Source organism: Syngnathus floridae, chromosome 10, assembly GCF_059516105.1.
Source record: "Syngnathus floridae isolate MCC-2025c chromosome 10, RoL_Sflo_1.0, whole genome shotgun sequence".
In the NCBI taxonomy this organism is placed as follows: Eukaryota; Metazoa; Chordata; class Actinopteri; order Syngnathiformes; family Syngnathidae; genus Syngnathus; species Syngnathus floridae.
Window position 1 is genome coordinate 6,758,667 of NC_142422.1, and position 17,779 is coordinate 6,776,445.

General features: G+C 38.4%; 2 protein-coding genes across 3 annotated transcripts in view; one reads left to right on the forward strand and one right to left on the reverse strand.

Annotated features, from left to right (window-relative positions):
- dnah5 (dynein, axonemal, heavy chain 5) overlaps positions 1-5,810 on the reverse strand; it is a 57,532-nt gene extending 51,722 nt beyond the window's left edge. Inside the window, exons 1-4 of the mRNA XM_088388125.1 lie at positions 5,675-5,810; positions 647-781; positions 418-502; positions 169-332 (exon numbers count right to left, since the gene is read on the reverse strand). Coding sequence (XP_088244251.1) covers positions 169-332; positions 418-502; positions 647-781; positions 5,675-5,764 — 474 coding nt within the window. The 5' untranslated portion in view covers positions 5,765-5,810. The remainder of the gene's footprint in view (positions 1-168; positions 333-417; positions 503-646; positions 782-5,674) is intronic.
- Positions 5,811-6,568: 758 nt separating this feature from the next.
- The window catches only part of triob (trio Rho guanine nucleotide exchange factor b), a 68,068-nt gene continuing 56,857 nt past the window's right edge, over positions 6,569-17,779 (forward strand). Inside the window, exons 1-2 of one of the 2 annotated variants that reach the window (XM_088386293.1) lie at positions 6,569-7,299; positions 13,625-13,678. In XM_088386293.1, coding sequence (XP_088242419.1) covers positions 7,230-7,299; positions 13,625-13,678 — 124 coding nt within the window. In that variant the 5' untranslated portion in view covers positions 6,569-7,229. The remainder of the gene's footprint in view (positions 7,300-13,624; positions 13,679-17,779) is intronic. The other variant, XM_088386292.1, reaches the window with a different exon arrangement.

Here is a 17,779-nt window from a genome sequence, read left to right on the forward strand (position 1 = left end):
GTAAAAAAACTCATGTGCACGTGCAGCTTATAGTCCGGTGCGACTTATGTAAGAAAAAAACTAAAATAGCCCTGAATTTTAGCTGGTGCGGCTTATAGTCCGGTGCGGCTTATAGTCCGGAAATTACGGTAATTCATTATTTTCTGTAACTGCTGTTAATTTTCTCACTCTGTGTATGTTTTCAGAAGTGATCGCCTTGGAGGCGTTGGCTCTGGTGAAGAAGACACACACTCCGGTCAGGGCCACATCCTTTCCATCAGTCACAAACACTTTATGCTTTTTGCTTTGACTAGGTGGCTGAGGCAGTTGCAGTGATGATGATGATGATGTCCCTGCAATTTTCAAATTGACTTATTATAAAAGAACCTTAGTTACTATAAAGACTAAAATTCAAATATCATTAATTATAAGACGTACCTCCTTCCACTGAACCACTCTCTTGATAGTAAAACATGAGGTGCAGAAGCCCCTCAGCCACAAAAAACTGCTCCATGCGATCAAGCTAAATGGAAAAAAAATATATATATATATATATATTGACTACAATACACACCTATCCTAGAATGAGTTTTAGACTACTTAGACCATACTGAACTGATTAGAAAATTCATATAATACAAGCAGTGATATTTGTTCCAAATCACACCTGATCTCCCTCCAATATAGCGTCTTCGACATCAGCTTTCTCCAGTCCCAGGCATGAAGCCACGATACTGAGCACATAGTCATGTCTTCCATCAAGCTGAGCACGCTTGGCTTCACGCTCCTCCTTTAACTTTTGCTGAATAACAGATGCAGACAAAATATGAATATCACGATGAAGATAATGCATGCTAGAGACATAGGGATTTTGACATTTCTTATTCTAGCTCAAGGCTTCACAATATTAGGGTCAGTCGCTACCCAAAATGGTTAATAACTATTTACACATTTAGTAGATTTGTGTCCTATTTTTTGGTTGTTGTGTACAGGGCTGCTATATGGATATTCCTTTTTTATAAAATATTTTAGTCACACAGCTCGACTACTGATAACACAAGGTATCCACCATACCAGACAACGGATATCAACAGGCAGAATCTTCGGTCTGCATAACGTCCCTCACCCCACCCTCACTCTACCCCAACACCCCCATCAATGATTGTTTCTCAGGGTGCATCGTCCGCATGTGCTTGCCCCAGGCATAGTGCTTCACACCCCACTGACCCCACCTCTTCAATAAGACGGCACTGATTGGCCGGGTCAAAAATAGATCTTGTTTATACACCAATATATTTAATTAGTCTCTTGCAACTGGTTTTCACCTAAACCTTCCTCCAGCTTCTTTGTTCTTTTTCACAGAAATAACTCTAAGTACAATTAATGATGTCCACAGATGGGAATAAGAGACCTGAGTGATAATTAAAACAGTAGTCGAGCCACTGCGGGTCTTCAATTTTTAAAACCTAGAATTTGTTCTCCAACAAGCCCAGAAACAAACCCATTCGAGAACATGAACAAAAAGATAAATGAATCAACAGTAAAGCGTTACAGCACTCGTGCATTTTTTAGTAAGATGGGGATCATTTTGATCCTGAACATCAAGATAATTTCAATCCCTGCAGTTTGGTGAATTCAAGGTGGAATCCAGGAATAAAATGGGTTTTAAAGTAAATTCTAGCTGGTCAAATGATTATGATACCTATTGACTTGCAGATTTTTTGCAACTGATTTTAAAACATTACTACTGTACTTTTCTTGTCTCTCTAAAGCTGTAAAATCCCAACAATAAAAAATATTAAGAGATATTAAGATATTTCATTTTTCAGTAGCCTGCCAAACAACCAGTAAAAAAAGATTAAGAGAAATCTACAGGGAACAGAACATATCGCCAAAGACATTATTACATCCTGGAAACATTATTTTGCAGCTAGTTTTGCCTAGCCCTAAAATGACAATTATTTTCTTACCTGAATGACCTTGGAAACACTGTGTTTCCAGAGCTGTTTCCCAAACATGACACATCACCTTTCTACCTCACCCGCTTCTCAGTAACCTTTGTATCTTAATACTGCCTTCTTAACTTACAAGATGAAAGAGGAACTGCAATGTTCACATCCACACAACTTGCCGTTTAAGATGTTGTGGACAGTATAGAAATAGATACAATGTTCTAACTCTAATCATATAAAATTAGATGTATGGGCGTAAAAAAACATTCTCAATTGTTTAATTTCACACTTGATGGGAGGTCAGACACTCCAGACACCCAACAATTTGTATACAAGCAATAAAAAGCCAATTTCCCACGCTATGTACCTAATTACATTATTGTGTGTTTGTAGTATGTATCGTAGCATTGTGCTTGTAATTAAAAAAAAAATACAATAATGCAAAAATATGATACGTGAGTCACCTACATTTCCCTACATCAAGCAAAAGACTCCATGTAGAGTACTGTACAGTATATCACTCTCCTTTACGACCAGCTTCATTTAACCAAATTATTGCATTTGACCTAAGAAGCCAAGCGGTCTGAAACTTCAGAGCACTTGGGTCACCTTACCTCATTTTGATATTCTGAATGCAGCATCATTGTTGCCCTTTCACACTGACATTTCTTTTCAAGTCAGTCCACCCTTTTAATTGGCATCGTTTTTCATGACATCAGAGAATTAGAGCAGCCAACAAAGACAAGACGGAACAAGTAGCTATGGGTGCAATCAGCTGTCTTATTTGCAATGTGAGAATGGTTATGAGCCTGAAATTATGATGCTCCGAAAACGTAGACCGCTAACGGGATAATTCGGTGTAGGATGACCGGGTGTCGACCAGGTAATGATTATGGCCCGACTCTCACCTTACCCATCTAACACATCAGAACAGGAAGGACAGGGGGAGGGATGCAGAGCTGTGGGGGTGGAAATGAAGGCTAATCAAGATCCCCACCGTAAGAAACCTTCATTATAGTATGCACTAACACTGGATGGTAACAAAGTGGTACTATTATTAATAGGGCTCAAACAAGTGGCAGTAAAATAGGCCATAATTTCCTCAAATTTGACACAGATTATTTTGGATGGTGCCTGAAAATGGATTGTCTGGCGTTCATGCTGGAAAAAAAAGTAATTTCAGAAATCTATGGGCAGTGATGGTGCGTGCTCCCCACTTTGCCAATGTTGAGTTAAAACAGAGAGTGGCATGTGTGGGGAATATTTCTTATATTTTCCCCTCTGGCAAAGAGCCAAATAAATGTTTGAATTGCCCTGGGCAACCATCCAGAAAAGCTTTGGAGACAAAGTACAAATGTCTATCAGCAAATAATGCAAAAAATATCTTTGGACATTCTTTTCGCAATTCAAAGGCTCTTGGTCTACCCATGTTGGTTGTTATTATTATTATTATTTTCTTACAAATTAGTGACCCATTTGAAGAGATGAAAATGGCTTGCTCTCTTTGCCATTGCAATGTTAATGGATTATCAAATGCAACAATTGTGTGTGCTTTTCCATCATAACACGGCATCGGATTGTAATGACAACTTCTACAACATCTATTAAATCAGTGAGAATGTACCGTGACCCTACATCAGGTTATGCCAATTCTTCACGACTCTATTTGTGGGAAATTGTTTTTAGTCGTTTAAATGGAAATTAAATTGTATAAAAAGTGCCTTGAAAAAATCTACATACATGCACACATATTCATACAATAACACTCGCACATACGCACACACACGCACACACACACTTCCCACTAATTAATATTTTGCTTTCATTGCAACATCCAGCAGATGTGTGGCACAACTCTTCACACAGATTCGACTGATGGTGTTCTATTTTTTAAAAAAAACATCGCCAAACTTTGCATTTAAAAGTAGTTATTTCATCAATTATTCAATGCACCATGACTGATTTTCTATATCGAACCGTCAGCTTGTGAGTCGCCGTGAAACAGGAGACTGACTGTGAATTATACATGTTGTGGTGAGATCTAAGGGAAAGCGAGGAAGATAGAAATACACAGAGGGAGCAAGAGAGGCTTCTCTCTAAGGTTCTCACACTGATACAGTGAGATATTAAATGGGTGTATGTGGGGAGGGTTCACAATATGGTACAGTATACTTACTGGCCACAATATTTGGTACACCTACACTATGTACTGTGCTGCTATTCAAAAACAGGTTTAAAACTTGCCTTTATAAAGACAATTGACGTTAGCATATGTTTTTTACTGTGGGTTTCAATACTGTAGTTACAATACATCATCATATCAAGAAGAGGTTTGAACATTTTGCTTGTCCGATTTATTTAAACACAGTATGCACACCAGGAATACGTACTTCAGAACTCATTGTAAAAATGACATTTCATTTACTGATTTTTAAACTGTCCTATTAATTTTTATCCTTTAAAAAGTGGAAGGACTATATAAATATTTGTAATTCCTACACCGTTCACCTGATCCAGATGTAAAAGACAGCTCGGATAGGCTCCAGCACACCCGCGGCCCTAGGGAGAATAAGCTGTTCGGATAATGGATGGATACCCTCAAATTAAAGCTGAGTCTGCAGGTAAAGCGCATTTAGTATGTTTCATTTTAAATCCATTCAGCTGATGTTTAGAACAAAAAAAAGTGACAATATTGATTGACCTGATTGTATGTCTTATTCTCGCTGACGTTAAATAATTCACAAAGGAAACTATTTCAACATGACAGAACTAAGACATAATGAAACTGATGAACACTGTAATATATAAATATGACACCTTAGGCAGATATGTTAAGATCAGGTCAGTGGTCTGATATTGGATGAGAGGACTTATTCCCTATTCTCAGTCATCCCAACATGAATGACAGCATTAAGAACTTTGAAAAACTTGAAAGCATGCAGTTTTCCAAAATGTAAGATGAGTTGATTGAGTCAAATCAATCCCAGGTTGGTCATATTGTGTCGGTTCTTGTTTGAAAACGTCAATACCCAGTCCTCCTATTGGGTTATATGGCAACAACTGTAGTGGAAACATGCTGCCATCTATCGGACTGACAATCACAGTGCATCCAGGAACTTTTTGTAATCACTGCTTGGAGGCCAAAGTGAAGCGGTGCAGTGATTCTCAAAACAATTACCAAAGGTCTCATAGGAAAACGGAGCAGACGTCTCGACTCCTGCCAACTTCACTTAAACTCATTTTTACATTAGAGGACGGTGATTTGGGTGGGACAGAAGATGAGTGGTAAGCATATTCAGCTCACTTCTGAGGGTTGGGGGTTTGAATCTTCTCATCCAGCAAAGGCTTCCTCCCAAATTGCAAAAACACGTTCATTAAGTTAATAATCTCTAAATCAGGGATGGACAGCAGATTGGTCCACTTTTTTGTCACCACTACCAGGGGAGCTTCCTAACCAGATGTATGACGAAAAGTCATTTTAAATATTGACTAATCTGCATGCTTGAGTTTATTGAACTAATGTACAACACAGTATGTAATTGTATTTCATACTCAAAAGCGTGTTTAAATGAACATGTGTAATCTCTGCAGTGCATAACCAAGATCAGTGCACATTTGTAATCTCTGCAGTGCATAACCAAGATCAGTGCCTTGATTTTCTTCACGTCTCAACTATGAAATAAAGACTGCAATGGGGATAATTTTAATTCCGAGGCCTTTGCGTAAAGTTTTACTGCTCTTACCTGCAGTTCCTTGAGGGATTCCACGGGCCCAGTTGGCTGGCTGCTTCTGTTCCTGTAGCTGACTTTCACGAGACGAGACGTGGACGACATGCCTCACGTATTCCTCCTTTTAATCGTTTCCAATTGAAATCGTCAACAAACGTGTTGATTTGACGAACGTTTCTCCAAAATCACGCAAGAAATTATGCTGCGCTGCAACTCCGTTTAATGGTCATCGTCTTGTTGATATGGTTACCAAGGTAACGCAGGCCGTGGGGGAGGTAGCGTTTCCCACTATAAATTGGGGATCGAGCGTACTTAATGCAAAATAGATATACGTGTCTATACGGATTCAAATAAATGAATAACGATCAAATCTGAATGAGATATGCAGTACAATACAATACAATATAATACAATACAATACAATACAATACAATACAATACAATACAATACAATACAATACAATACAATACAATACAATACCCTTTATTCATATAATGCTTTCACGTCGCAATAATAATAATAATAATAATAATAATAATAATAATAATAATAATAATAATAATAATAATAATAATAATAATAATAATTAATAATAATAATAATAATAATAATAAACTCAAAGAGGCATAAAGCCAACTCTGATTAAAATTAACAGTTGACCAATGCTATGTAAAGGGACATCTGTAAAAATTGAATTATGGAAATGCTGTGCAGAAATTCGCCACGTCAGGCCACGTCAGTGTTTTAAATGATGCAATATATACATTTAAATGAACCGATGGTGAAACCTCCAGATAATAAAGTGCATTTCAAAAAAGTTAGCAAGGAGCGCCTCTAGATGGTAGCAGCGCATTGGAACGCATCTCTGAGGTCCAAGGAAGAGTTATAAGGAGGGGTAGTACACGATTAGAATGGTGGACCAAATGACCTCATACTGTGGCAGCGTTTTTCTCGAAGCCAGCAGAGATAAGCACGGACGCTTTATTTTCTGATTGCATAAATATTTGACCACATGGAGGAATAAAGTGCCATGCTCGTGACTCAAAGACCTGACACGCCTACGTTGGGCACGAGCAGAACTGTCAATGAGCTCATCATGTGGGCTTCATCTGGTGTGAAACGCTACAAGAATGACACTCCCTCGCGGCCCGCATCAGCACCGCAGTGACGTGGGAGGGGGGGATAAATTCAAAGTGGTGCACAATGCACCAACCCCACCTTCTCCAGAAACGGAATCCCAGGATATCCCACCCCCAATCGTTTCCAATCCTCCTACCCTGTTTTTTTTTTTTTTTTTTTTTAAACCTCAACCTTCTCTCACTACAATATCACCCCCTCCCTTTCTCTTTCTCCGTTCAACTCGGGAGCGCCGCCGCTCGGTCGTGAGGATTTCTCCCTTCACTGTCAAAATGGAGGAGGAGGTCTTTGGCTTAATGAGGGGAGCGCCGATTCCACGATCGGATCTGCTGCGATGAAAGGTTCCAGCTTGCTCGTGTGACAAGAGCCGACACCGAATCGCTCCGGTTTGTGGATTTTTGAGGAGCGGTTTGTGCACGAGAGAGCGCAGCCATGAGCGCAGCAGAGGGGCTGGATGAGGCTGCAAAGGACGCTCCAGACGTAGCGGCGTTTTTCAAATCCGGTAAGTCAGGAAGGGGCGAGTCTGCTTCCATGCAGGGGGGGTGTAATTGCACGACTGTCGGTGTGCTCACCGGTAGTCTGTGTCGGTGGCCTCACGATGACTAGAAAAAGAGGCTGCGCGTGTACCCATTGGCTGCATTTGATTCAACCGGCTTGTCATGCTGTGGATCACCAGCATTAATGACAGGCTATATTAAATGTGCGTGATCAAGAGCTGCGTGGCCCACTTGAAGGTCTCAGGCGTGGATGACTGCACCTATATTCGAACTGGACACTCCATAATCAATATTTGACGATGACCGGGCCTGAATGATTATTCCACGCTATAGGACAATCATGTAGGAAAAAAACAATGTATCGGACGGGGCCTTTCTGACTTAATGGCATCAGAGTCACAACAAATAAGAATGGCCAAGCTCAATGTAACAATGCATCCAAAACGTAAACACGTTTTATGTGGCCTGACATCATCATCCACGGTAGTGTTGTTGTGATGGTGCTTGGGAAAGGAGAGCTACGACAGATTTGTACTTATGCGTGCATGGTGTCGTTTCATGACATCCTATTAAATATGTGCATCATTCTTAAGACTTGCTTTCCCACAATATTAGGTACACCTGCGCACCCAAGAGGAAATACCACAGCGGTATCAAAAGGCCTCTGACACCAAGACGCCTTTTACAGCACTATTGTCTTTATAATAATACTTTGCTGTTAAGTGCAGCAGTGCAGTATTATGCATCACATTACAAGATTTTCCACATCAAGGCAACCAAAATATAAACACTTCTTACAATGATGCAGTCCCATTCGTCACTGTTATAAACTAGTAAACTCCATACCCGATAATAAACTGCAACCATAATAATGCATTGCATTTCACAAGGCACCATTGTTGTTCAACAAAATAACTGGTTCCCAATTTTGTGGTTCACACTAGGAAGCTGTTTCAATAACAGTGAATATATGTAGAAAAATCTTAGTTGGAGTGAGAGACACTACAGTGATCCCTCGCTACTTCGCGTTTCGTTTATCGCAGCTTCACTACATCGCGGATTTTTTTCCCAAATTAAAAAAAACATTTAAAAGTCAAAATAAAACTTCTAAATTGCAGAAAAACGTGTCTAACATTTAGAACAATGTAGTATTGCTCCAAATGTTCGTTTACATTACTTTAGATCGTGTTAGCACGATCGCGAATGAGCGTCTTTCCGTTAACTCGTTAGCCTGCCCAGTACTTCTTGTTGGTGACCGTACTTCGCGGGTTTCACTTATCGCGGGTGGTTTTTGGAACCAATTATCCACGATAAACGAGGGATTACTGTCTTGTGGCCCATGTCAAGATCTCAAATATTGTAATGCAGTAAATGCATTCCAAAATTATGCAAATCAAATAAAAATGAGCTGTGTGTGTAATGGGCTGTGTACAGTATCTGGTGTGGTAACATAATACCTCGTAGGACATATAATACCTTATAGGCCTGTATTTCAGTGGATTCTAGAGGTGTTCCTAATGAAGTGGCAGGTGAGCAGATATGCTTGCACTGTGCGGATCATGTTTTATTTACATCATGCAATACTTGCATGTGAATTTATAGTTCAATATTGCATAGAAAGATCGTTTCGATATCAAGCATGTCTTACTTTCCCTCTCAACCTTTAAACTCCATGTGACCCTGGTATTAAAAGGAGATGAAATGCAGCTGCAGTTTTTATAAAAGGTACATTTTCTGGTTTTGCTGTCCCCCTAAGAGCACCATTTATCCACCCCACAAGAAACAGCTGGCCCCCCTTACTCAGCTGTTTCTCTTTCTGACACCTGGTGCCATTGAGTCTGTTGTTCACCATCTTGCACAAACAGACATTCACACAGATCTACCAAATTACATGTGATGCATTTTAATGCAGGACAATCCATTTTGATCAAATTCGTGCATTACAATCGTATTCTTGCGTGCCTTTCAACGTATTATTTGCAGAGATACAACAACGACGACTCGATACAATTGATAGAAATCAATAAATGAACGTGTTGGCCACATTTTCATGATCAATTTGCGTCACGTGATTATTATGGTAGTTATCCACTACGTTGCTCGATTAATACTTCAATCACTGTCTCCTTTTCTATGCAATGCAGAGCAGTGGATGCCTCGGCATGCTCTCTTGACGAATTTGTGTTTCTAAACAAATAAATATGCAGAATTTAGATGATGTAAGCACTGCTGGGGTTCTGCTTATGATTGGATCCTGATTAACCAATCACAATAAAAATACTTCCAAGCGCATGGTGGATGTTTCTCATTATGAAGAACGCAGCGTACGGTCTCTTAAATATCCCAAGTACGGTCTTCCTAAGAACATACGCCAGAATGCTCTTCCTAAGAACGTGAGTCTCTTTGTAAATTGGAACGGCTATGTACTTGTTTTTGTTGTTTTTAGCAGATGTTGTATCATATCTGTTTTATGTGTCGGTTTATGGTCTACTGTAATTTGAGATCAACTCTTATTTTTGTTTTTGTGTTGTAATCATGAATGAAAAAATGGTAAAAAATAGTTTGGGATTTCAAATCCAATTTAGTGATTCATCAAAAAAGTAATCAACACATTAATCGATTAATAATTTCCAATAGCTAGGCTGTTCTGCATCAGACAATGAAGATGGCTCACAGTTAAGTTGGGTTATTTGAATGTTGAAATGGCAGCAAAGGAGGCTCATACACTATTCATGATGGAGAAATGAGTTTGGCCTCTGGAAACAACACCATTATGAAGAGAATATATTGAAAAACATTTGTTTTTGCTCTAAAAAGGAATAACATTGAATGCAAAGGGAAGAATAGCAATTAACTAATGAAAACAACTGTTTGGTTGTTCCCACTCATTTTGTTTCATTCATTCATTCATTCATATCATTCAAATCCCTTAATATGCTCTTAATTTCACTATTGCTCTATTGTGTAACCTAACACTCTTCATTCATCCATGCAAACATAATATTGATCTTTTCAGTCAGTATTCTAAATCTATCAATTTGCAAAGTGCTCTCTACCTCTACTAACAGTTGTGGCCAAGCACTGTTTTGCTTTCTGGGGCGAGATAAATGATCAATGTCATTGTTTTTGTTTTATGTATGCCTCTATACCGAATGTTGATTCAACAATGATGCCATTACAGATTTTTTTTTTTTTTTTTTCCGTCAATCCCACTTCTTTTCATTTGTCCACCATGCAACCTACTGATTGCCAGCCTGTTGCATGCAGAAATCTTGGCACACTACTGCTCATCCTAATTGAGCCCAATCAGTATGATCCCAAGGCCCTAATTTGTTAAAGTGTGTTTTATTTTTTCTGGAAACCTTTCTGCACTTTGATGCTCTTTTTCAGTCAGTGAAGGTGACATTAAAGCTTTTTGTCTCTCTCTAACCAGTGGAACTTAGTGAAAAATACCTGCTATTGAATGCCAGAGAGTAGTTTAAAAGAAAAAAAAATTGCACACTATATGTATTTGAAAATAGACAGGTGGACTTTACTGTGAAGTGTGATTCCACAACTCCTAGATACTGTAGTCTTTATATTTTAAGTTCACCTTCATCAGCGACCTGTCATCATAAAACAATCAGATGCTTGATTACATGTTTAGATTGACTTCTATCAAATATGTTGTAGCTCAATGGAGCGAGTCTCAAAGTACTGCTAAAAATAACTACGAAATATTGCACATTTTTACAATATTATCGGATTTAATGTTCTCTTGAGTAACATATAATGAAGTTACTGGGTGTGTGCCCTGGCATTATTGAACAAAAGTACACTGTGAAATTCAATTGGCGTAGAAGCTACTGGATGCACACTTCAATAAGATGTCCGATTGTCAGACCATTTTAAGCTATATGTATCCTCATTAAGGCCTAATTTGACTTGCCACAGGACAGTGGCCATTAACTTACAAGGAAACTTGCTTTTGACTATATAAGACCTTTTTTTTTGTCTACCAGACACATTACATTGCAGACAGGGTTTTGAATGCCAGCCTGTAGTGTTGGATGATTTTCAACATCAAGGGAATAATTTATACATTGAACCGTGAGGATCTTCTGTGCACCTCTTGCTGTATTCAGAACTGTTTTTAATTACTTTACAGTGAGAATAAAATAAAATGATGCTTTTCATTCGTAAGTACACTTCAGTACAGTGAATCTAGGAAAGGACAGATAAAAAAAGGGATAGGCATACTTGAAAGGGTAAACAAGTCTCCTTCATCCATCAAATTATAGAGTTCAAGTTTGGTTGGACCGCGCCTTGAAAAAGTCGACTCCGTGTTGAGGCTGAACTCCTTTGGTTATATCAAGGGGCAGTCTAATTGGCAGTTGGTCACAGTTGAAGACCAAAGCACAGATCGACATAGACTGTGTTGCAAAATAGCTGACCCTTGTGTACATGTCGGCTTTCTTACAACCTAACAAGAAAGAGGTTTTGAGGAAGACAGAGTCACTTTATTTTTATCTTTTTTTTTTTTAAATAGTCTGTATTCACCACAATGTCATGTGTAGCCATCTCTCAATTACTAACTAAGGCAAATATAAAAGCACCACAACAGTCTGCCGAAGAAGTTATTTTGGGGCTTTGGATTTCCTAGTGTGTAAACTTTTTTTTCATTCATTTGTTGAGCATACTACATACAATACAAGATGTTGTATTACCGAGATCCCTGCCCATGTGTTTTTCTTCAACGAACGGACCAATCTCATCGTGTCTCGTACTGTACTGTGTTGTGAGACATTGTAGCCAGGCTTCCAGAAAATTATACACTTCTCCGTTTGAGGAAAGACTTGCATATTTTGTAGGTGCCCTTGCTGCTACAGTTTGGTAAAATATTTTCACATGCTCATTGTATACTAAAGATGAAGCTGGCATTTATATTTATATGCTAATATTTGTGAATGACAATACGGAGGTGATCTATTTGTATCCGCTCTAAGATGCCGAATGTATCAGGATAGCTTCAGTACCAATTACACAATGAAGGCACAAGCACAGAGGTATAAATCACTACATCCCACCTCCATCGCCTTGGGACGTGGAAGTAAGGTCGAGGGGGGCTGGAGGGATGATGTCTGAGGAGGATGTGGTAGGGGGTCATAAAAATAGGATGTGGGCGGGCCCGTGTCTCCTGCAAATTCCCCATGTGATAAGAAAGAGCCTCGGTTAACCGGTGGCTCCCATCACAAAAACAAAAACTAAATACATTCAACATTTTAAGAAGTATACAAATGGATCACCTCCATATTATCATTCCTGAATTTTATCATCTAAATGCCAGCTTCATCTTTATTATATTGTGTTTACATCTGGTTCTAAACAATTACTCGTTTTCGACAATATGAAGCGATAATTTTGATAATCAATTTGTTGTCGATTAATCGATTAATTTTGACACCTCTACACTCATCTTATCGTGTGTTTACATTCACTGCATGTGTGAGCTTGTCCACCGCACCAGACTATTTGTCTTCTAAACAGCTGTGCATGGCCTGTCCAACACAAACGGTGCTCTCTCCCACTCAAGTGTGCACACAACATTCCCCTTTACTTTGAAGACAGCAGCAGGCTTTGATCCGTGTCGCGTGAACATTGCCAGCCCACTGCTCTTCTGGTTTAGAGAGGCTAAACTGCTGCTCGGCCTTCCCAGCATCGGATTGAGGATCAAACTTGGCATCCTACCATTTAGGCTTGCAGAATGACTGAAATAGATTACATGCATATAGTAATTGCCCACAAAGTAATGCACGCTTGAGCATCATAAACATCTTTCAGGCTTAGAGCCAAGCAGCATTGCTGCTTGTTTTAATTTCCACACACCTTGCAAGGTAAGGTTTTACTTATCTTTCCATTGGACCTGTCTTCCTGCAAAAATGAAACGTACAGGAAGTGAACAGGTGCTTGCTGTAATCCGAAAGCATATGCCATGCTGTTCTTTTTCGAGAGACAGCTGGGTGAAGCTGAGGCAGAGACAGACCTAAGCTGACCCCTCATCCCTGGCTTTCTCTCACTGTTATCTACTGACGTGACCCAGAAACAGAGTTTGTCAGTGTTTGGCTTGTTTGACCAAATAAAACATGTCTTTGGTGTTTGACTGAAGTTCATGTTGATACAGAAAACACCAATCGCACCTCCAAGAAACATTGTAAACTTTTAAAAGCGATACAAAAGATCATACTGTATAATATAATTATATCTTACTTTATTATTATAAAGTGCGAGGCAGGTTTAGTTGTATTCACTGTCTTCAAACCACAAGTTTTAATCTTTCTTCTTTCTTTCTAGATTTCTCGCTTCCAAAATGTGAATCTAAACTGGATGGACCTGGTCAGACCTCAGGTACGATTTGCTGGTTGTCTCACTGTCGTTGTGAGCCAATTGGCAGAATGTGCGTTCTATTTCAACTGACTGTATATGCCTTATGTTGATTGTATTAGTGATTGCAAAAGGATTGTACTTATGCTAAATCATTTAACATCAAACAGAGCATACTGCAAAATATATGCATACTATGAATGGGCGATACCAGGTATCTGTGCCGATACCAGGTATCTGTGCCGATACCAGGTATCTGTGCCGATATCAGCTATCTGTGCCGATACCAGGTATCTGTGCCGATACCAGGTATCTGTGCCGATACCAGGTATCTGTGTCGATACCAGGTATCTGTGCCGACACCAGATTTATTTCACGATGCGACGTATCGGCCGTCCTATTGTGGCAGTTGTACAATAAGGAACTAGAAATTAGAATAATGAAATATTGCCATTCATTTCATGCAATCGTAAGAGAAGTTGTAGTCATTATATATATATATATTATATATATATATATATATATATATATATATATATATATATATATATATATATATATATATATATAATATATATATATTATATATATATATATATATATATATAATATATATATATGTACAAAAAAAAGTTCTGCATATTTAAACTGCATGCATTTGGAGCAATCGCTAGTTTGCACAATCGGGTTTAAAGACTCTTAATATTTGTTTATTATTAGTATTATTATCATTATGTTAATTACAATATTCCTGTAATTTTGGAATGAACAGTTCACAAAACGTTTCTTCATCAAAAACGGTATAGTAGAAGTCTGTGTGTTTATAACTTAGCTTCCCATATCATTAGTTCTCAAATTTATTTTTGCAGTGCCTGCATTTTTTCAATTTATTTTTTATAATAAATCTTAAGAGGCCATCCATCATACAAAAGAAAAAGAGGTCGAGGTAGTCATTGCAATCTGAACCTTCTTGCCATAAACTGGGGAGCAACATGCTTTCCCATGTTGAAATTGTTGACACGTACACAGTAGTGCAGTATATTCATTCATTCATTCATTCATTCATTCATTCATTCATTCATTCATTCATTCATTCATTCATTCATTCATTCATTCATTCATTCATTCATTCATTTATCCAACAGCAGAGTGGCCACAGTGCAGACGGAGGCAGCAGACAGCCTATCTAACAGACATCAGTAGTGTTGTCTTTAGCCCAGTGAGGGCCATGTGGTTTACACAGTTTTGCCCTGATGTTTCCAATTGGGTCATCCAGGGATAAACATTTCACAAGACTTTTTTCAACTGACAGTCTGGCCTATTATTCTCAGTTGCCAGGATTTAAAAGGGGTGTTAATAGGAAGCGTTTGAATGTGCCAGGCAAAACCCGTGCTCACCCTTTGCCCAACCCTCTTGAATTTCATCCTCGCATGATGCAATGAGAAAAAAAGATGGATTTCTGTATTTAAATTCAGATAATACATATATTCATGACCTTTTCACTCTGAATTTGAGGCAACAACATTGCAGTACAATAGTGTTGGGAAAATTAAGTGCAAATTTAGCTTATCTACAATAGACTTCTACAGACCAGGTACAGCTAAAGAGGGCCTTAACCTATACATGAAGGGCCGAGGAAATAATGTATAAATATGTTTTAGAATATCAAATAAAATGCTGGAGAAGCTTAAGTGGAGCTGCACAGATTTCTGTAAAGGATCTTTTGTGTATCATTTGAGCTGAAATTACGACGCATACCATGGCTTTAAAGTCACATTTTGGTTCACAAAGAACAAAATACAAAAAGTCACTTATTTTTTTAAAAAACGAAAATTTTAACTGTAATGTATTTAAAGGAATGGCAGACCGCAAATAGCGACATATATTTTTCTAGAAAAAGTCAAATAATACAGTTTATACTGCTAGCCAAAGACTGAACTTCCGCGCATTTGCTTGCAGAATGTGGCGTGAGTGCGAAGCAATTATTAGCGTGGAAACTCAACTTCACTAATCACAATAAATTTGTATGTTTTCCTTTTTTTTTCTCCCTTTGCTGTGGGAGACTGCTGGTTTGGACCCTTTATTGTTCCCTCAATCAGGATATGACACAACCTCAACTGAATGCATCCTGTTTTCCAGCCTTCTTATTTTTCAAAACACTTCATGAATTTGCAAGTGTGCTTTAAGGCATTAACTGAAAATCTTGTGACACGACGCACCTTGCTTATGTGAGCTTGTTGTTGCGGCTCTCAGAGTGGTAAAAAAAAACAAAAAAAAAACAGGAAAGAATAATATATTAAACTTGATTATAGGCTCTTCCCTTCAGTGTGATCACACTCCAGAAACAAGACATGTTCATCCATTGTTTGAGCTGTTGTTTTTTTTTTTTTTTTTTAGCAACAGTAAGGAAGGCCTTGGGTTAAACGTCTGTTTCCTGTCAGTGCTGCACATCATTAAAAGTGTTACATAATTAATGCAATTACTGACTACCCTTTTTGAAAATAATAATGTAATCACCAGTAACTACAAAAACTTACAGTTTTACAATTTCTGAAATTTTTAACACCGTAACTAGATCACTACTAATATATAACCACAGGCAAGGCGACTATCAACATGAAATCCAATTATAGAGTTTAAGTTATTTTTTTGTTTATTTCTGTGATTGTGATTTCCAGCTGTGTCGAGCTTTAAGGCTTTGTACTGGGAGATGTTTGTAATTTGTTGCTGTTATTTTATTACCGTCAAAAGTATGGTTTTAGTAAAGGAAAGGTTTTAGTATGATGCAGTGTAGTTTTACAAAACTGCAAACTTAGATGTTAGTGTTGATAAATGCTTACTTTTCTAGTGCACACAAACTTGTTTTGGTATTAACTACCACATTTGGTATCCAGATTTTTTTTAGTTTGGTCGAAGATCAAAGTTTGAATCCAGTGTTAATGGTTGCTTCATGGTAATGTCTGCACATGCACACACACACATATATAGGCACCCACACTCTCACACACGAAATGCAGATTGTCCCAGTTGGCCCACATATGGATTTACAGACTAAGCGTGCTCAGAGTAAATGTTTGGACACTCCCCCAGATATGGTTTGGCTCTCAAACCCAGATAATCTGCAACAGTAGTCAAATGCCCTTTCACTCAGGATGATTCTGATCTTTTTGTATTGCTTGCAATATCCTATTTAGCATATTTCTTTTCACTTCCATTTTCTGGATGTGAAAGGTCAAAGGTATACTTCCCGCCTCCTTCTCTTAATTCCTCTTCCATGTGTTTTTGTTCAGTTTAATTCAGTTCCGTAGCTGTGTTTCTCATCTGTAACCGCATCGCTCTGTGGTTCCTATTGAATCCGGGCTTTGAATACTAAACATGTGCACAGCAGGCAGGCAAACAGACTGGCATGACCACTCATACTGTAGTGTATGCACGTACACTTTTTAAGCAGTAGAGGAAGTGGTCCACTATGTGATTTTTGCCGTTGCATTCTTCTTATAAAGGCTAGGTCGGGCTATATTGAACATCTATCAGCCGTTTTTTGACACATCATTTGGAGTTTGGGTTTTCAAGGTTTGGAAAAAATATTTTATTTATATATGTATATATTTTTGCAATACATTTCCATGGTCGTCAGTAATACATGGATATTCGCTATTCACGGGCTGGCCTGTTCCCTCTTGCCCATAAAGAGCAGGGTTCAAATGTATTTTTCTTGATACAGACACTGATTCAAACTGAATCAACAGTGCCTTCGCTGGTTGCAGCCAAGTACTGCTCATGAGCTACCGCACAACTTCTTCCAGACAAATCAACACCATGGTCAGAATTCTCCACAATCACTAATCGAATCAATGGTCATGCGTGCCCCAAGTATCACTCACAATACTTGAATAGAAAATTGCTTTCTTTGAAATTTGTATTTTATTACACCCTTAAACTAAACAGCCCGTATATATTCAATTACAACTACAGATGTGGCATTGTCGAGTCTTATGCAACATTTGGTTGTGTCTACAAGGGGGGAGGGCTTTATAGGGCACATGACCAAGCATCAAGCCTGAGGCAGACAACATAATATATTAATAAAAAAAAAAAACACTTTAACAGACAAACCACACACAG